The sequence below is a fragment of the Oncorhynchus nerka genome, linkage group LG6 (genome assembly GCF_034236695.1).
Source record: "Oncorhynchus nerka isolate Pitt River linkage group LG6, Oner_Uvic_2.0, whole genome shotgun sequence".
NCBI lineage: Eukaryota > Metazoa > Chordata > Actinopteri > Salmoniformes > Salmonidae > Oncorhynchus > Oncorhynchus nerka.
This window is the reverse complement of record NC_088401.1, coordinates 10,878,628-10,896,966: the sequence shown is the minus strand read 5'-3', so window position 1 is coordinate 10,896,966 and position 18,339 is coordinate 10,878,628. Positions and strand designations below refer to the sequence as shown.

Here is an 18,339-nt window from a genome sequence, read left to right as displayed (position 1 = left end):
CTGCTGTTCTACTGAGGCCCTATCCCTGGCCCCCTCTATTTAACTCTGCTGTTCTACTGAGGCCCTATCCCTGGCCCCCTCTGCATAGCTCTGCTGTTCTACTGAGGCCCTATCCCTGGCCCCCTCTGCATAACTCTGCTGTTCTACTGAGGCCCTATCCCTGGCCCCCTCTATATAACTCTGCTGTTCTACTGAGGCCCATCCCTGGCCCCCTCTGCATAACTTTGCTGTTCTACTGAGGACCTATCCCTGGCCCCCTCTATTTAACTCTGCTGTTCTACTGAGGCCCTATCCCTGGCCCCCTCTATTTAACTCTGCTGTTCTACTGAGGCCCTATCCCTGGCCCCCTCTATTTAACTCTGCTGTTCTACTGAGGCCCTATCCCTGGCCCCCTCTATTTAACTCTGCTGTTCTACTGAGGCCCTATCCCTGGCCCCCTCTATTTAACTCTGCTGTTCTACTGAGGCCCTATCCCTGGCCCCCTCTGCATAGCTCTGCTGTTCTCCAGAGGCCCTAACCCTGGCCCCTCTATTTAACTCTGCTGTTCTACTGAGGACCTATCCCTGGCCCCTCTATTTAACTCTGCTGTTCTACTGAGGACCTATCCCTGGCCCCTTCTATTTAACTCTGCTGTTCTACTGAGGACCTATCCCTGGCCCCCTCTATTTAACTCTGCTGTTCTACTGAGGCCCTATCCCTGGCCCCTCTATTTAACTCTGCTGTTCTACTGAGGCCCTATCCCTGGCCCCCTCTATTTAACTCTGCTGTTCTATTGAGGCCCTACCCCTGGCCCCCTCTATTTAACTCTGCTGTTCTACTGAGGCCCTATCCCTGGCCCCCTCTATTTAACTCTGCTGTTCTACTGAGGCCCTATCCCTGGCCCCCTATGCATAGCTCTGCTGTTCTCCAGAGGCCCTAACCCTGGCCCCCTCTATTTAACTCCGCTGTTCTACTGAGGACCTATCCCTGGCCCCCTCTATTTAACTCTGCTGTTCTACTGAGGCCCAACCCTGGCCCCCTCTGCATAGCTCTGCTGTTCTACTGAGGCCCTATCCCTGGCCCCCTCTGCATAACTCTGCTGTTCTACTGAGGCCCTAACCCTGGCCCCCTCTGCATAACTCTGCTGTTCTACTGAGGCCCTATCCCTGGCCCCCTCTATATAACTCTGCTGTTCTACTGAGGCCCTATCCCTGGCCCCCTCTGCATAACTTTGCTGTTCTACTGAGGCCCTATCCCTGGCCCCCTCTATATAACTCTGCTGTTCTACTGAGGCCCTATCCCTGGCCCCCTCTATTTAACTCTGCTGTTCTACTGAGGACCTATCCCTGGCCCCCTCTATTTAACTCTGCTGTTCTACTGAGGCCCTATCCCTGGCCCCCTCTATTTAACTCTGCTGTTCTACTGAGGCCCTATCCCTGGCCCCCTCTATTTAACTCTGCTGTTCTACTGAGGCCCTATCCCTGGCCCTCTATTTAACTCCTGTTCTACTGAGGCCCTATCCCTGGCCCCCTCTATTTAACTCTGCTGTTCTACTGAGGCCCTATCCCTGGCCCCCTCTATTTAACTCTGCTGTTCTACTGAGGCCTCTGCATAGCTCTGCTGTTCTCCAGAGGCCCTAACCCTGGCCCCCCTATTTAACTCTGCTGTTCTACTGAGGACCTATCCCTGGCCCCCTCTATTTAACTCTGCTGTTCTACTGAGGACCTATCCCTGGCCCCTTCTATTTAACTCTGCTGTTCTACTGAGGACCTATCCCTGGCCCCCTCTATTTAACTCTGCTGTTCTACTGAGGCCCTATCCCTGGCCCCCTCTATTTAACTCTGCTGTTCTACTGAGGCCCTATCCCTGGCCCCTCTATTTAACTCTGCTGTTCTACTGAGGCCCTATCCCTGGCCCCCTCTATTTAACTCTGCTGTTCTACTGAGGCCCTATCCCTGGCCCCTCTATTTAACTCTGCTGTTCTACTGAGGCCCTATCCCTGGCCCCCTCTATTTAAGCTCTGCTGTTCTCCAGAGGCCCTAACCCTGGCCCCCTATTTAACTCCGCTGTTCTACTGAGGACCTACCCTGGCCCCTCTATTTAACTCTGCTGTTCTACTGAGGCCCTACCCTGGCCCCTGTATTTAACTCTGCTGTTCTACTGAGGCCCTATCCCTGGCCCCCTCTATTTAACTCTGCTGTTCTACTGAGGCCCTAAATCTGGCCCCCTCTATATAACTCTGCTGTTCTACTGAGGCCCTAACCCTGGCCCCCTCTATTTAACTCTGCTGTTCTACTGAGGCCCTATCCCTGGCCCCTCTATTTAACTCTGCTGTTCTACTGAGGCCCTATCCCTGGCCCCCTATGCATAGCTCTGCTGTTCTCCAGAGGCCCTAACCCTGGCCCCCTCTATTTAACTCCGCTGTTCTACTGAGGACCTATCCCCCCCTCTATTTAACTCTGCTGTTCTACTGAGGCCCAACCTGGCCCCCTCTGCATAGCTCTGCTGTTCTACTGAGGCCCTATCCCTGGCCCCTCTGCATAACTCTGCTGTTCTACTGAGGCCCTAACCCTGGCCCCTCTGCATAACTCTGCTGTTCTACTGAGGCCCTATCCCTGGCCCCTCTATATAACTCTGCTGTTCTACTGAGGCCCTATCCCTGGCCCTCTGCATAACTTTGCTGTTCTACTGAGGCCCTATCCCTGGCCCCTCTATTTAACTCTGCTGTTCTACTGAGGACCTATCCCTGGCCCCCTCTATTTAACTCTGCTGTTCTACTGAGGCCCTATCCCTGGCCCCCTATATAACTCTCTGTTCTACTGAGGCCCCATCCCTGGCCCCTCTATTTAACTCTGCTGTTCTACTGAGGCCCTATCCCTGGCCCCCTCTATATAACTCTGCTGTTCTACTGAGGCCCTATCCCTGGCCCCCTCTATATAACTCTGCTGTTCTACTGAGGCCCCATCCCTGGCCCCCTCTATTTAACTCTGCTGTTCTACTGAGGACCTATCCCTGGCCCCCTCTATTTAACTCTGCTGTTCTACTGAGGCCCTATCCCTGGCCCCCTCTATTTAACTCTGCTGTTCTACTGAGGACCTATCCCTGCCCCCTCTATTTAACTCTGCTGTTCTACTGAGGCCCCATCCCTGGCCCCCTCTATTTAACTCTGCTGTTCTACTGAGGACCTATCCCTGGCCCCTCTATTTAATCTCTGCTGTTCTACTGAGGCCCTATCCCTGGCCCCCTATTTAACTCTGCTGTTCTACTGAGGCCCTATCCCTGGCCCCCTCTATTTAACTCTGCTGTTCTACTGAGGCCCTAATCCCTGGCCCCTCTATTTAACTCTGCTGTTCTACTGAGGACCTATCCCTGGCCCCCTCTATTTAACTCTGCTGTTCTACTGAGGCCCTATCCCTGGCCCCCTCTATTTAACTCTGCTGTTCTACTGAGGCCCTATCCCTGGCCCCCTCTATTTAACTCTGCTGTTCTACTGAGGCCCCACCCCTGGCCCCCTCTATTTAACTCCGCTGTTCTACTGAAGCCCTATCCCTGGCCCCCTCTATTTAACTCTGCTGTTCTACTGAGGCCCTATCCCTGGCCCCCTCTATTTAACTCTGCTGTTCTACTGAGGCCCTATCCCTGGCCCCCTCTATATAACTCTGCTGTTCTACTGAGGCCCTGCCACCTTCCTTCTACAAGCTACACTGTTCTACTGAGGCCCTATCCCTGGCCCCCTCTATTTAACTCTGCTGTTCTACTGATGCCCTATCCCTGGCCCCCTCTATTTAACTCTGCTGTTCTACTGAGGACCTATCCCTGGCCCCTCTATTTAACTCTGCTGTTCTACTGAGGACCTATCCCTGGCCCCCTCTATTTAACTCTGCTGTTCTACTGAGGCCCTATCCCTGGCCCCTCTATTTAACTCTGCTGTTCTACTGAGGCCCTATCCCTGGCCCCCTCTATTTAACTCTGCTGTTCTACTGAGGACCTATCCCTGGCCCCCTCTATTTAACTCTGCTGTTCTACTGAGGCCCTATCCCTGGCCCCCTCTATTTAACTCTGCTGTTCTACTGAGGCCCTATCCCTGGCCCCCTCTATTTAACTCTGCTGTTCTACTGAGGCCCTATCCCTGGCCCCCTCTATTTAACTCTGCTGTTCTACTGAGGCCCTATCCCTGGCCCTCTATTTAACTCTGCTGTTCTACTGAGGCCCTAACCCTGGCCCCCTCTATTTAACTCTGCTGTTCTACTGAGGCCCTATCCCTGGCCCCTCATTTAACTCTGCTGTTCTACTGAGGCCCTATCCCTGGCCCCCTCTATTTAACTCTGCTGTTCTACTGAGGACCTCTCCCTGGCCCCCTCTATTTAACTCTGCTGTTCTGAGGACCTATCCCTGGCCCCCTCTATTTAACTCTGCTGTTCTACTGAGGCCCTATCCCTGGCCCCCTCTATTTAACTCTGCTGTTCTACTGAGGCCCTATCCCTGGCCCCCTCTGCATAGCTCTGCTGTTCTACTGAGGACCTATCCCTGGCCCCCTCTATTTAACTCTGCTGTTCTACTGAGGCCCTATCCTGGCCCCCTCTATTTAACTCTGCTGTTCTACTGAGGCCCTATCCCTGGCCCCTCTGCATAGCTCTGCTGTTCTACTGAGGCCCTATCCCTGGCCCCTCTGCATAACTCTGCTGTTCTACTGAGGCCCTATCCCTGGCCCCTCTATATAACTCTGCTGTTCTACTGAGGCCCAATCCCTGGCCCCCTCTGCATAACTTTGCTGTTCTACTGAGGACCTATCCCTGGCCCCCTCTATTTAACTCTGCTGTTCTACTCTGCTGTTCTACTGAGGCCCTATCCCTGGCCCCCTCTATTTAACTCTGCTGTTCTACTGAGGCCCTATCCCTGGCCCCTCTATTTAACTCTGCTGTTCTACTGAGGCCCTATCCCTGGCCCCCTCTATTTAACTCTGCTGTTCTACTGAGGCCCTATCCCTGGCCCCCTCTGCATAGCTCTGCTGTTCTCCAGAGGCCCTAACCCTGGCCCCCTCTATTTAACTCTGCTGTTCTACTGAGGACCTATCCCTGGCCCCCTCTATTTAACTCTGCTGTTCTACTGAGGACCTATCCCTGGCCCCCTTCTATTTAACTCTGCTGTTCTACTGAGGACCTATCCCTGGCCCCCTCTATTTAACTCTGCTGTTCTACTGAGGCCCTATCCCTGGCCCCCTCTATTTAACTCTGCTGTTCTACTGAGGCCCTATCCCTGGCCCCCTCTATTTAACTCTGCTGTTCTACTGAGGCCCTACCCTGGCCCCCTCTATTTAACTCTGCTGTTCTACTGAGGCCCTATCCCTGGCCCCCTCTATTTAACTCTGCTGTTCTACTGAGGCCCTATCCCTGGCCCCCTATGCATAGCTCTGCTGTTCTCCAGAGGCCCTAACCCTGGCCCCCTCTATTTAACTCCGCTGTTCTACTGAGGACCTATCCCTGGCCCCCTCTATTTAACTCTGCTGTTCTACTGAGGCCCAACCCTGGCCCCCTCTGCATAGCTCTGCTGTTCTACTGAGGCCCTATCCCTGGCCCCCTCTGCATAACTCTGCTGTTCTACTGAGGCCCTAACCCTGGCCCCTCTGCATAACTCTCTGTTCTACTGAGGCCCTATCCCTGGCCCCCTCTATATAACTCTGCTGTTCTACTGAGGCCCTATCCCTGGCCCCTCTGCATAACTTTGCTGTTCTACTGAGGCCCTATCCCTGGCCCCTCTATATAACTCTGCTGTTCTACTGAGGCCCTATCCCTGGCCCTCTGCATAACTTTGCTGTTCTACTGAGGCCCCCCTGGCCCCCTCTATTTAACTCTGCTGTTCTACTGAGGCCCTATCCCTGGCCCCCTCTATTTAACTCTGCTGTTCTACTGAGGCCCTATCCCTGGCCCCCTCTGCATAGCTCTGCTGTTCTACTGAGGCCCTATCCCTGGCCCCCTCTGCATAACTCTGCTGTTCTACTGAGGACCTATCCCTGGCCCCCTCTATTTAACTCTGCTGTTCTACTGAGGCCCTATCCCTGGCCCCCTCTATTTAACTCTGCTGTTCTACTGAGGCCCTATCCCTGGCCCCCTCTATTTAACTCTGCTGTTCTACTGAGGCCCTATCCCTGGCCCCCTCTATTTAACTCTGCTGTTCTACTGAGGCCCTATCCCTGGCCCCCTCTATTTAACTCTGCTGTTCTACTGAGGCCCTATCCCTGGCCCCCTCTGCATAGCTCTGCTGTTCTCCAGAGGCCCTAACCCTGGCCCCCTCTATTTAACTCTGCTGTTCTACTGAGGACCTATCCCTGGCCCCCTCTATTTAACTCTGCTGTTCTACTGAGGACCTATCCCTGGCCCCTTCTATTTAACTCTGCTGTTCTACTGAGGACCTATCCCTGGCCCCCTCTATTTAACTCTGCTGTTCTACTGAGGCCCTATCCCTGGCCCCCTCTATTTAACTCTGCTGTTCTACTGAGGCCCTATCCCTGGCCCCCTCTATTTAACTCTGCTGTTCTACTGAGGCCCTACCCTGGCCCCCTCTATTTAACTGCTGTTCTACTGAGGCCCTATCCCTTCTATTTAACTCTGCTGTTCTACTGAGGCCCTATCCCTGGCCCCCTATGCATAGCTCTGCTGTTCTCCAGAGGCCCTAACCCTGGCCCCCTCTATTTAACTCCGCTGTTCTACTGAGGACCTATCCCTGGCCCCCTCTATTTAACTCTGCTGTTCTACTGAGGCCCAACCCTGGCCCCCTCTGCATAGCTCTGCTGTTCTACTGAGGCCCTATCCCTGGCCCCCTCTGCATAACTCTGCTGTTCTACTGAGGCCCTAACCCTGGCCCCCTCTGCATAACTCTGCTGTTCTACTGAGGCCCTATCCCTGGCCCCCTCTATATAACTCTGCTGTTCTACTGAGGCCCTATCCCTGGCCCCCTCTGCATAACTTTGCTGTTCTACTGAGGCCCTATCCCTGGCCCCCTCTATATAACTCTGCTGTTCTACTGAGGCCCTATCCCTGGCCCCCTCTGCATAACTTTGCTGTTCTACTGAGGCCCTATCCCTGGCCCCCTCTATTTAACTCTGCTGTTCTACTGAGGCCCTATCCCTGGCCCCCTCTGCATAACTCTGCTGATCTACTGAGGCCCTATTCCTGGCCCCCTCTATTTAACTCTGCTGTTCTACTGAGGCCCTATCCCTGGCCCCCTGTATTTAACTCTGCTGTTCTACTGAGGCCCTATCCCTGGCCCCCTCTATTTAACTCTGCTGTTCTACTGAGGCCCTAAATCTGGCCCCCTCTATATAACTCTGCTGTTCTACTGAGGCCCTATTTAACCCTACTGAGGCCCTATCCCCCCTCTATTTAACTCTGCTGTTCTACTGAGGCCCTATCCCTGGCCCCTCTATAACTCTGCTGTTCTACTGAGGCCCCATCCCTGGCCCCCTATCCCTGGCCCTCTGCATAACTCTGCTGTTCTACTGAGGCCCTAACCCTGGCCCCCTGCATTTAACTCTGCTGTTCTACTGAGGCCCTATCCCTGGCCCCCTCTATATAACTCTGCTGTTCTACTGAGGCCCTATCCCTGGCCCCTCTGCATACTCTGCTGTTCTACTAACTCTGTTCTACTGAGGCCCTATCCCTGGCCCCCTCTGCATTTAACTCTGTTCTACTGAGGCCCCTATTTAATCCCTGAGGCCCCCTCTATTTAACTCTGCTGTTCTACTGAGGCCCTATCCCTGGCCCCCTCTATTTAACTCTGCTGTTCTACTGAGGCCCCCCTATCCCTGGCCCCCTCTATTTAACTCTGCTGTTCTACTGAGGCCCTATCCCTGGCCCCCTCTATTTAACTCTGCTGTTCTACTGAGGCCCTGGCCCCCTATTTAACTCCTGTTCTACTGAGGCCCTAACTGTTCTCCAGAGGCCCTAACCTGGCCCCCTCTATTTAACTCCGCTGTTCTACTGAGGACCTATCCCTGGCCCCCTCTATTTAACTCTGCTGTTCTACTGAGGCCCAACCCTGGCCCCTGCATAGCTCTGCTGTTCTCTGAGGCCCTATCCCTGGCCCCTCTGCATAACTCTGCTGTTCTACTGAGGCCCTAACCCTGGCCCCCTCTATTTAACTCTGCTGTTCTACTGAGGCCCTATCCCTGGCCCCCTTATAACTCTGCTGTTCTACTGAGGCCCTATCCCTGGCCCTCTATTTAACTCTGCTGTTCTACTGAGGCCCTATCCCTGGCCCTCTATTTAACTCTGCTGTTCTACTGAGGCCCTATCCCTGGCCCCCCTCTATTTAACTCTGCTGTTCTACTGAGGCCCTATCCCTGGCCCCCTCTATTTAACTCTGCTGTTCTACTGAGGCCCTATCCCTGGCCCCCCTATTTAACTCTGCTGTTCTACTGAGGCCCTATCCCTGGCCCCCTCTATTTAACTCTCTGTTCTACTGAGGCCCTAAATCTGGCCCCCTATTTAATCCCTGAGGCCCTAACCCTGGCCCCCCTATTTAACTCTCTGTTCTACTGAGGCCCTATCCCTCTATTTAACTCTGCTGTTCCACTGAGGCCCTATCCCTGGCCCCCTCTATTTAACTCTGCTGTTCTACTGAGGCCCTATCCCTGGCCCCCTCTATTTAACTCTGCTGTTCTACTGAGGCCCTAAATCTGGCCCCCTCTATATAACTCTGCTGGCCCTGCCACCTTCCTTCTACAAGCTACACTGTTCTACTGAGGCCCTGCCACATCCTTCTAGAAGCTACACTCTGCCGTTCTACTGAGGCCCTGCCACCTTCCTTCTACAAGCTACACTGTTCTACTGAGGCCCTGCTAACTTCCTTCTACAAGCTACACTGTTCTACTGAGGCTACACCCTGAGGCCCTGCTACCTTCCTTCCACAAGCTACACTGTTCTACTGAGGCCCTGCCACCTTCCTTCTACAAGCTACACTGTTCTACTGAGGCCCTGCCACCTTCCTTCTACAATCTACACTGTTCTACTGAGGCCCTGCTACCTTCCTTCCACAAGCTACACTGTTCTACTGAGGCCCTGCCACATCCTTCTACAAGCTACACTGTTCTACTGAGGCCCTACCATCTTCCTTCTACAAGCTACACTGTTCTACTGAGGCCCTGCCACCTTCCTTCTACAAGCTACAGTGTTCTACTGAGGCCCTACCATCTTCCTTCTACAAGCTACACTGTTCTACTGAGGCCCTGCTACCTTCCTTCCACAAGCTACACTGTTCTACTGAGGCCCTGCCACCTTCCTTCTACAAGCTACACTGTTCTACTGAGGCCCTGCTACCTTCCTTCTATAAGCTACACTCTGCTGTTCTACTGAGGCCCTGCTACCTTCCTTCTACAAGCTACACTGTTCTACTGAGGCCCTGCTACCTTCCTTCCACAAGCTACACTGTTCTACTGAGGCCCTGCCACCTTCCTTCTACAAGCTACACTGTTCTACTGAGGCCCTGCTACCTTCCTTCTACAAGCTACACTGTTCTACTGAGGCCCTGCCACCTTCCTTCTACAAGCTACACTGTTCTACTGAGGCCCTGCTACCTTCCTTCTACAAGCTACACTGTTCTACTGAGACCCTGCCACCTTCCTTCTACAAGCTACACTGTTCTACTGAGGCCCTGCTACCTTCCTTCTACAAGCTACACTGTTCTACTGAGGCCCTGCCACCTTCCTTCCACAAGCTACACTGTTCTACTGAGGCCCTGCTACCTTCCTTCTACAAGCTACACTGTTCTACTGAGGCCCTGCTACCTTCCTTCCACAAGCTACACTGTTCTACTGAGGCCCTGCTACCTTCCTTCTATAAGCTACACTGTTCTACTGAGGCCCTGCTACCTTCCTTCTACAAGCTACACTGTTCTACTGAGGCCCTGCTACCTTCCTTCCACAAGCTACACTGTTCTACTGAGGCCCTGCCACCTTCCTTCTACAAGCTACACTGTTCTACTGAGGCCCTGCTACCTTCCTTCCACAAGCTACACTGTTCTACTGAGGCCCTGCCACTTTCCTTCCACAAGATACAACCACTAGAGTCGAGCCAAGAGGACCCAGCCAGTCAGTCAAAATGTCAGTGTACAATTGACCTATCACTGGGGTTTGTTTTAGTGTGTAGAATATGGATTAGGCCACGTAATTAGGGGTATTACTGCTCTGAGAGGGAGATAAGAGAATAATGATTGAGAATTAAAGAGATCAAGAGAGGACAGGGCTCGGTGTCTCTATACCCTCCATTATCCCCTCCCCCTGCCCCACTTGGTCCTACTCAGGCCCCCCTAAATGGAGGGTGACTGTCCCTTCGTCAGTCTCCACCTCCCCCCTGGCTCCTGAAATACCAATGGGTAGCGAGGAATGGTGCCCCGGTCTATCAACATCGATCTCAATGATCACCAGAAAATGACACTCATCACTTATTAATGGGCCACAGGTACAGCAACGACGTGAAGCACATCAAGATCCTGAACAGGGACGGCTGCTTTCACATCGCAGAGAACAACAAGTTTGGGAGTATATTAGTGAGTCTGTTTCCTTTTACAACACCCACAATGCATTTCCTACAGAAATAACTCACTCGTAGCATTTCTCGAATTATGTGTCAAAACATGAATCTTATTTTAGCTGCTTGCTGTGTGAAAATGGCTGCGATTAGAGTTGGTTTACCGGTGTGGTTTACCTCACTGCCTGTAGGCCTTGTAGAGAGTTATAGACAGGAATTGGTCCAGGGTGGATTGGATGTGTTCTCTCCCTTCTATTCACCCAATATTATGTTGGCTTTAGCTATGCTTTACAAAGGACATTTTTACTGTTAGTCCTCGTTTGTAGTCTTCTTCTGTAGTCCTCTTCTGTAGTCCTCTTCTGTAGTCCTCTTCTGTAGTCATCTTCCGTAGTCCTCTTCCGTAGTCCTCTTCCGTAGTCCTCCTCTGTAGTCCTCCTCTGTAGTCCTCCTCTGTAGTCCTCCTCTGTAGTCCTATTCTGTAGTCCTATTCTTTACACATAGCCTACTTTTATTGTTGCCAAACTTTTCATAAAATGTAAACTACCTGACACATTTTCACTTAAAGGTAATTTGTAACTGGACAGAGGGAGTGTTTAAACAGATTTAGAACAATATAAAGTACACTATTAATTGTCACACATCATTTTCATAGAAGTTGTGTTTTTAAGGCTATTTTGCTAACAGTGAGAATGTTTGCCTGGGTGTGTGGGTGTGCAGGAACTGATTGAGTACTATCAACATTACTCCCTGAGGGAAGGCTTCCGAAGCCTGGACACCACACTGCAGTTCCCCTACAGAGAGCAGGAGAGCCCCGCTGCTATGCTCTGCACCAACAAACCTGGAGGAAAGAGTGAGTACACAGTACTGTTACTACGCACACACACTACACTACTCTACACTACACTACACTACTCTACTCTACACTACTCTACACTACACTACACTAAACCAATCTACTCTGCACTACTCTACACCAATCTACACAACACAACACTACACTACTCTACACTACACTACACCACTACACTACTCTACACTACACTACTACACTACACTACTCTACACTACACTACACTACTCTACACTACTCTACACTACACTACACTACTCTACACTACACTACTCTACACTAAACTACTCTACACTACACTACTCTACATTACTCTACACTACACCACACCACACCACACAAGTGTAGTCTAGTGTTGTGTAGTGTAGTTTACACTACTCTACACTACACTACTCTACACTAAACTACTCTACACTACACTACTCTACATTACTCTACACTACACCACACCACACCACACTAGTGTAGTCTAGTGTTGTGTAGTGTAGTTTACACTACTCTACACTACACTACTCTACTCTACACAACACTAGACTACACTACTCTACACTACTCTACTCTACACTACACTACTCTACACTAAACTACACTACTCTACACTTCACTACACTACTCTACACTACACTACTCTACACTACACTACTCTACAAAACCCTACTCTACTCTACACAACACTAGACTACACTACACTACACTAAACTACTCTACACTACACTACACTACTCTACACTACACTACTACTCTACACAACACTACACTACTCTACACTACTCTACTCTACACTACAAAACCCTACTCTACTCTACACAACACTAGACTACTCTACACTACTCTACACTACTCTACACAACACTACACTACTCTATACTACACTACTACTCTACACTACACTAGACTACTCTACACTAGTCTACACAACACTACACTACTCTATACTACACTACTACACTACTCTACACTACTCTACACTACACTACTACTCTACACTACACTACTCTACACTACACTACTCTACACAACACTACACTACTCTATACTACACTACACTACTCTACTCTACACTACACTACTCTACTCTACACTACACTACTCTACACTACACTACTCTACACTACACTACACTACTCTACACTACACTTCACTACACTACTCTACACTACTACTCTACACAACACTACTCTACATTACTCTACACTACACCACACCACACCACACTAGTGTAGTCTAGTGTTGTGTAGTGTAGTTTACACTACTCTACACTACACTACTCTACACTAAACTACTCTACACTACACTACTCTACATTACTCTACACTACACCACACCACACCACACTAGTGTAGTCTAGTGTTGTGTAGTGTAGTTTACACTACTCTACACTGCACTACTCTACTCTACACAACACTAGACTACACTACTCTACACTACTCTACTCTACACTACACTACTCTACACTAAACTACACTACTCTACACTTCACTACACTACTCTACACTACACTACTCTACACTACACTACTCTACAAAACCCTACTCTACTCTACACAACACTAGACTACACTACACTACACTAAACTACTCTACACTACACTACACTACTCTACACTACACTACTACTCTACACAACACTACACTACTCTACACTACTCTACACTACTCTACACTACAAAACCCTACTCTACTCTACACAACACTAGACTACTCTACACTACTCTACACTACTCTACACAACACTACACTACTCTATACTACACTGCTACTCTACTCTACACTACACTAGACTACTCTATACTACTCTACACTACTCTACACAACACTACACTACTCTATACTACACTACTACACTACTCTACACTACTCTACACTACACTACTACTCTACACTACACTACTCTACACTACACTACTCTACACAACACTACACTACTCTATACTACACTACACTACTCTACTCTACTCTACACTACACTACTCTACACTACACTACTCTACACTACACTACACTACTCTACACTACACTTCACTACACTACTCTACACTACTACTCTACACAACACTACTCTACATTACTCTACACTACACCACACCACACCACACTAGTGTAGTCTAGTGTTGTGTAGTGTAGTTTACACTACTCTACACTACACTACTCTACACTAAACTACTCTACACTACACTACTCTACATTACTCTACACTACACCACACCACACCACACTAGTGTAGTCTAGTGTTGTGTAGTGTAGTTTACACTACTCTACACTACACTACTCTACTCTACACAACACTAGACTACACTACTCTACTCTACACTACACTACTCTACACTAAACTACACTACTCTACACTTCACTACACTACTCTACACACTACTCTACACTACACTACTCTACAAAACCCTACTCTACTCTACACAACACTAGACTACACTACACTACACTAAACTACTCTACACTACACTACACTACTCTACACTACACTACTACTCTACACAACACTACACTACTCTACACTACTCTACACTACAAAACCCTACTCTACTCTACGCAACACTAGACTACTCTACACTACTCTACACTACTCTACACAACACTACACTACTCTATACTACACTACTACTCTACACTACACTACTCTACACTACACTACTCTATACTACACTACACTACTCTACACTACTCTACACTACTCTACACAACACTACACTACTCTACACTACACTACTACTCTACACTACACTACTCTACACTACACTACTCTACACAACACTACACTACTCTATACTACACTACACTACTCTACACTACACTACTCTACTCTACACTACACTACTCTACACTACACTACTCTACACTACACTACACTACACTACTCTACACTACACTTCACTACACTACTCTACACTACTACTCTACACAACACTACACTACACTACACTACACTACACTACTACTAATCACAACACTAGACTACACTACACTACTCTACACTAAACTACTCTACACTTCACTTCACTACACTACACTACACTACTCTACACTTCACTACACTACTCTACACTTCACTACTCTACACTACACTACACTTCACTACACTACACTACACTACTCTACACTAAACTACTCTACACTACACTACACTTCACTACACTACACTACACTACACAACACTACACTACACTACTATACACTACACTACTCTACACTACACTACTCTACACTACTCTACACTACACTACCTCTACACTACACTACTACTCTACACAACACTACACTACTCTATACTACACTACACTAGTCTACACTTCATACACTACACCACACTACTCTACACTACTCTACACTACACTACACTACTCTACACTACACTACTCTACACTACTCTACACTACACTACACTACACTACACTATTCTACACTACACTACTCTACTCTACACTACTCTACACTACTCTACACTACACTACACTACACTATTCTACACTACACTACACTACTCTACACTACACTACTCTACACTACACTACTCTACACTACTCTACACTACACTACACTACTCTACACTACACTACTCTACACAACACAACACTACACTACACTACTCTACACTACACTACTTTACACTACTCTACACTACACCACACTACACTACAATACTCTACACTACACGACATGACACAAAGCAACACTACTCTACATGCACTACACACACACACACCACACTACTCTGCACATAGCAATCACACTAAATATATATTGGTATCAGGTGATTTGACTGCTTACCATGAAACTGAATAATGTAAAGACCTCCCAGTAGATGTAGCTACAGTCAACCTGCATGCTTTTGTTTTATTTTAGCATGACACAGTGACACAATTTGAATGACAATACTGCTGTAATGTTTTATGTCTAGTCAAGAGATGACAGGTCTAGATGGTCTAGATGACAGGTCTAGATGGTCTAGATGACAGATCTAGATGGTCTAGATGACAGGTCTAGATGGTCTAGATGACAGGTCTAGATGGTCTAGATGACAGATCTAGATGACAGGTCTACATGGTCTAGATGACAGGTCTAGATGACAGGTCTAGATGGTCTAGATGACAGGTCTAGATGGTCTAGATGACAGGTCTACATGGTCTAGATGACAGGTCTACATGGTCTAGATGACAGTTCTACATGGTCTAGATGACAGGTCTACATGGTCTAGATAACAGGTCTAGATGACAGGTCTAGATGACAGGTCTATATGGTCTAGATGACAGGTCTAATGGTCTAGATGACAGGTCTACATGGTCTAGATGACAGGTCTAGATGACAGGTCTACATGGTCTAGATGACAGGTCTACATGGTCTAGATGACAGGTCTAGATGACAGGTCTACATGGTCTAGATGACAGGTCTACATGGTCTAGATGACAGGTCTAGATGACAGGTCTACATGGTCTAGATGACAGGTCTAATGGTCTAGATGACAGGTCTACATGGTCTAGATAACAGGTCTACATGGTCTAGATGACAGGTCTACATGGTCTAGATGACAGGTCTACATGGTGTAGATGACAGGTCTAGATGACAGGTCTACATGGTCTAGATGACAGGTCTACATGGTCTAGATGACAGGTCTAGATGACAGGTCTACATGGTCTAGATGACAGGTCTACATGGTCTAGATAACAGGTCTACATGGTCTAGATGACAGGTCTACATGGTCTAGATGACAGGTCTACATGGTCTAGATGACAGGTCTAGATGACAGGTCTACATGGTCTAGATGACAGGTCAGGATGACAGGTCTACATGGTCTAGATGACAGGTCTAGATGACAGGTCTACATGGTCTAGATGACAGGTCTAGATGACAGGTCTACATGGTCTAGATGACAGGTCTACATGGTCTAGATGACAGGTCTACATGGTCTAGATGAAAGGTCTACATGGTCTAGATGACAGGTTTAAATGACAGGTCTACATGGTCTAGATGACAGGTCTAGATGACAGCTCTACATGGTCTAGATGACAGGTCTACATGGTCTAGATGACAGGTCTAGATGACAGGTCTAGATGACAGGTCTACATGGTCTAGATGACAGGTCTACATGGTCTAGATGGTCTTTATTTTAGCATGACACAGTGACACAATTTGAATAACAATACTGCTGTAATGTTTTATGTCTAGTCAAGAGATGACAGGTCTAGATGGTCTAGATGACAGGTCTAGATGGTCTAGATGACAGATCTAGATGGTCTAGATGACAGGTCTAGATGGTCTAGATGACAGGTCTAGATGGTCTAGATGACAGATCTAGATGACAGGTCTACATGGTCTAGATAACAGGTCTAGATGACAGGTCTAGATGACAGGTCTACATGGTCTAGATGACAGGTCTAATGGTCTAGATGACAGGTCTACATGGTCTAGATAACAGGTCTAGATGACAGGTCTAGATGACAGGTCTACATGGTCTAGATGACAGGTCTACATGGTCTAGATGACAGGTCTAGATGACAGGTCTACATGGTCTAGATGACAGGTCTACATGGTCTAGATAACAGGTCTACATGGTCTAGATGACAGGTCTACATGGTCTAGATGACAGGTCTAGATGACAGGTCTACATGGTCTAGATGACAGGTCAGGATGACAGGTCTACATGGTCTAGATGACAGGTCTAGATGACAGGTCTACATGGTCTAGATGACAGGTCTACATGGTCTAGATGACAGGTCTACATGGTCTAGATGAAAGGTCTACATGGTCTAGATGACAGGTTTAAATGACAGGTCTACATGGTCTAGATGACAGGTCTAGATGACAGGTCTACATGGTCTAGATGACAGGTCTACATGGTCTAGATGACAGGTCTAGATGACAGGTCTACATGGTCTAGATGACAGGTCTACATGGTCTAGATGGTCTTTATTTTAGCATGACACAGTGACACAATTTGAATGACAATACTGCTGTAATGTTTTATGTCTAGTCAAGAGATGACAGGTCTAGATGGTCTAGATGACAGGTCTAGATGGTCTAGATGACAGATCTAGATGGTCTAGATGACAGGTCTAGATGGTCTAGATGACAGGTCTAGATGGTCTAGATGACAGATCTAGATGACAGGTCTACATGGTCTAGATGACAGGTCTAGATGACAGGTCTAGATGGTCTAGATGACAGGTCTAGATGGTCTAGATGACAGGTCTACATGGTCTAGATGACAGGTCTACATGGTCTAGATGACAGTTCTACATGGTCTAGATGACAGGTCTACATGGTCTAGATAACAGGTCTAGATGACAGGTCTAGATGACAGGTCTACATGGTCTAGATAACAGGTCTAATGGTCTAGATGACAGGTCTACATGGTCTAGATAACAGGTCTAGATGACAGGTCTAGATGACAGGTCTACATGGTCTAGATGACAGGTCTACATGGTGTAGATGACAGGTCTACATGGTGTAGATGACAGGTCTAGATGACAGGTCTACATGGTCTAGATGACAGGTCTAGATGACAGGTCTACATGGTCTAGATGACAGGTCTACATGGTCTAGATAACAGGTCTACGTGGTCTAGATGACAGGTCTACATGGTCTAGATGACAGGTCTAGATGACAGGTCTACATGGTCTAGATGACAGGTCTAGATGACTGGTCTACATGGTCTAGATGACAGGTCTAGATGACAGGTCTACATGGTCTAGATGACAGGTCTAGATGACAGGTCTACATGGTCTAGATGACAGGTCTACATGGTCTAGATGACAGGTCTACATGGTCTAGATGAAAGGTCTACATGGTCTAGATGACAGGTTTAAATGACAGGTCTACATGGTCTAGATGACAGGTCTACATGGTCTAGATGACAGGTCTACATGGTCTAGATGACAGGTCTATATGACAGGTCTACATGGTCTAGATGACAGGTCTACATGGTCTAGATGACAGGTCTACATGGGGAGAGGTGTTGCTGTTACACCATGAATAAAAG

General features: G+C 48.2%; 1 protein-coding gene across 3 annotated transcripts in view; it reads left to right on the top strand.

Annotated features, from left to right (window-relative positions):
* LOC115126016 (guanine nucleotide exchange factor VAV3-like) overlaps positions 1-18,339 on the top strand; it is a 208,889-nt gene that overhangs the window by 174,899 nt on the left and 15,651 nt on the right. For all 3 annotated transcript variants that reach the window (XM_065019257.1, XM_065019256.1, XM_065019255.1), the window contains exons 24-25: positions 10,434-10,521; positions 11,220-11,352. In XM_065019257.1, the coding sequence (XP_064875329.1) occupies positions 10,434-10,521; positions 11,220-11,352 (221 nt within the window). The remainder of the gene's footprint in view (positions 1-10,433; positions 10,522-11,219; positions 11,353-18,339) is intronic.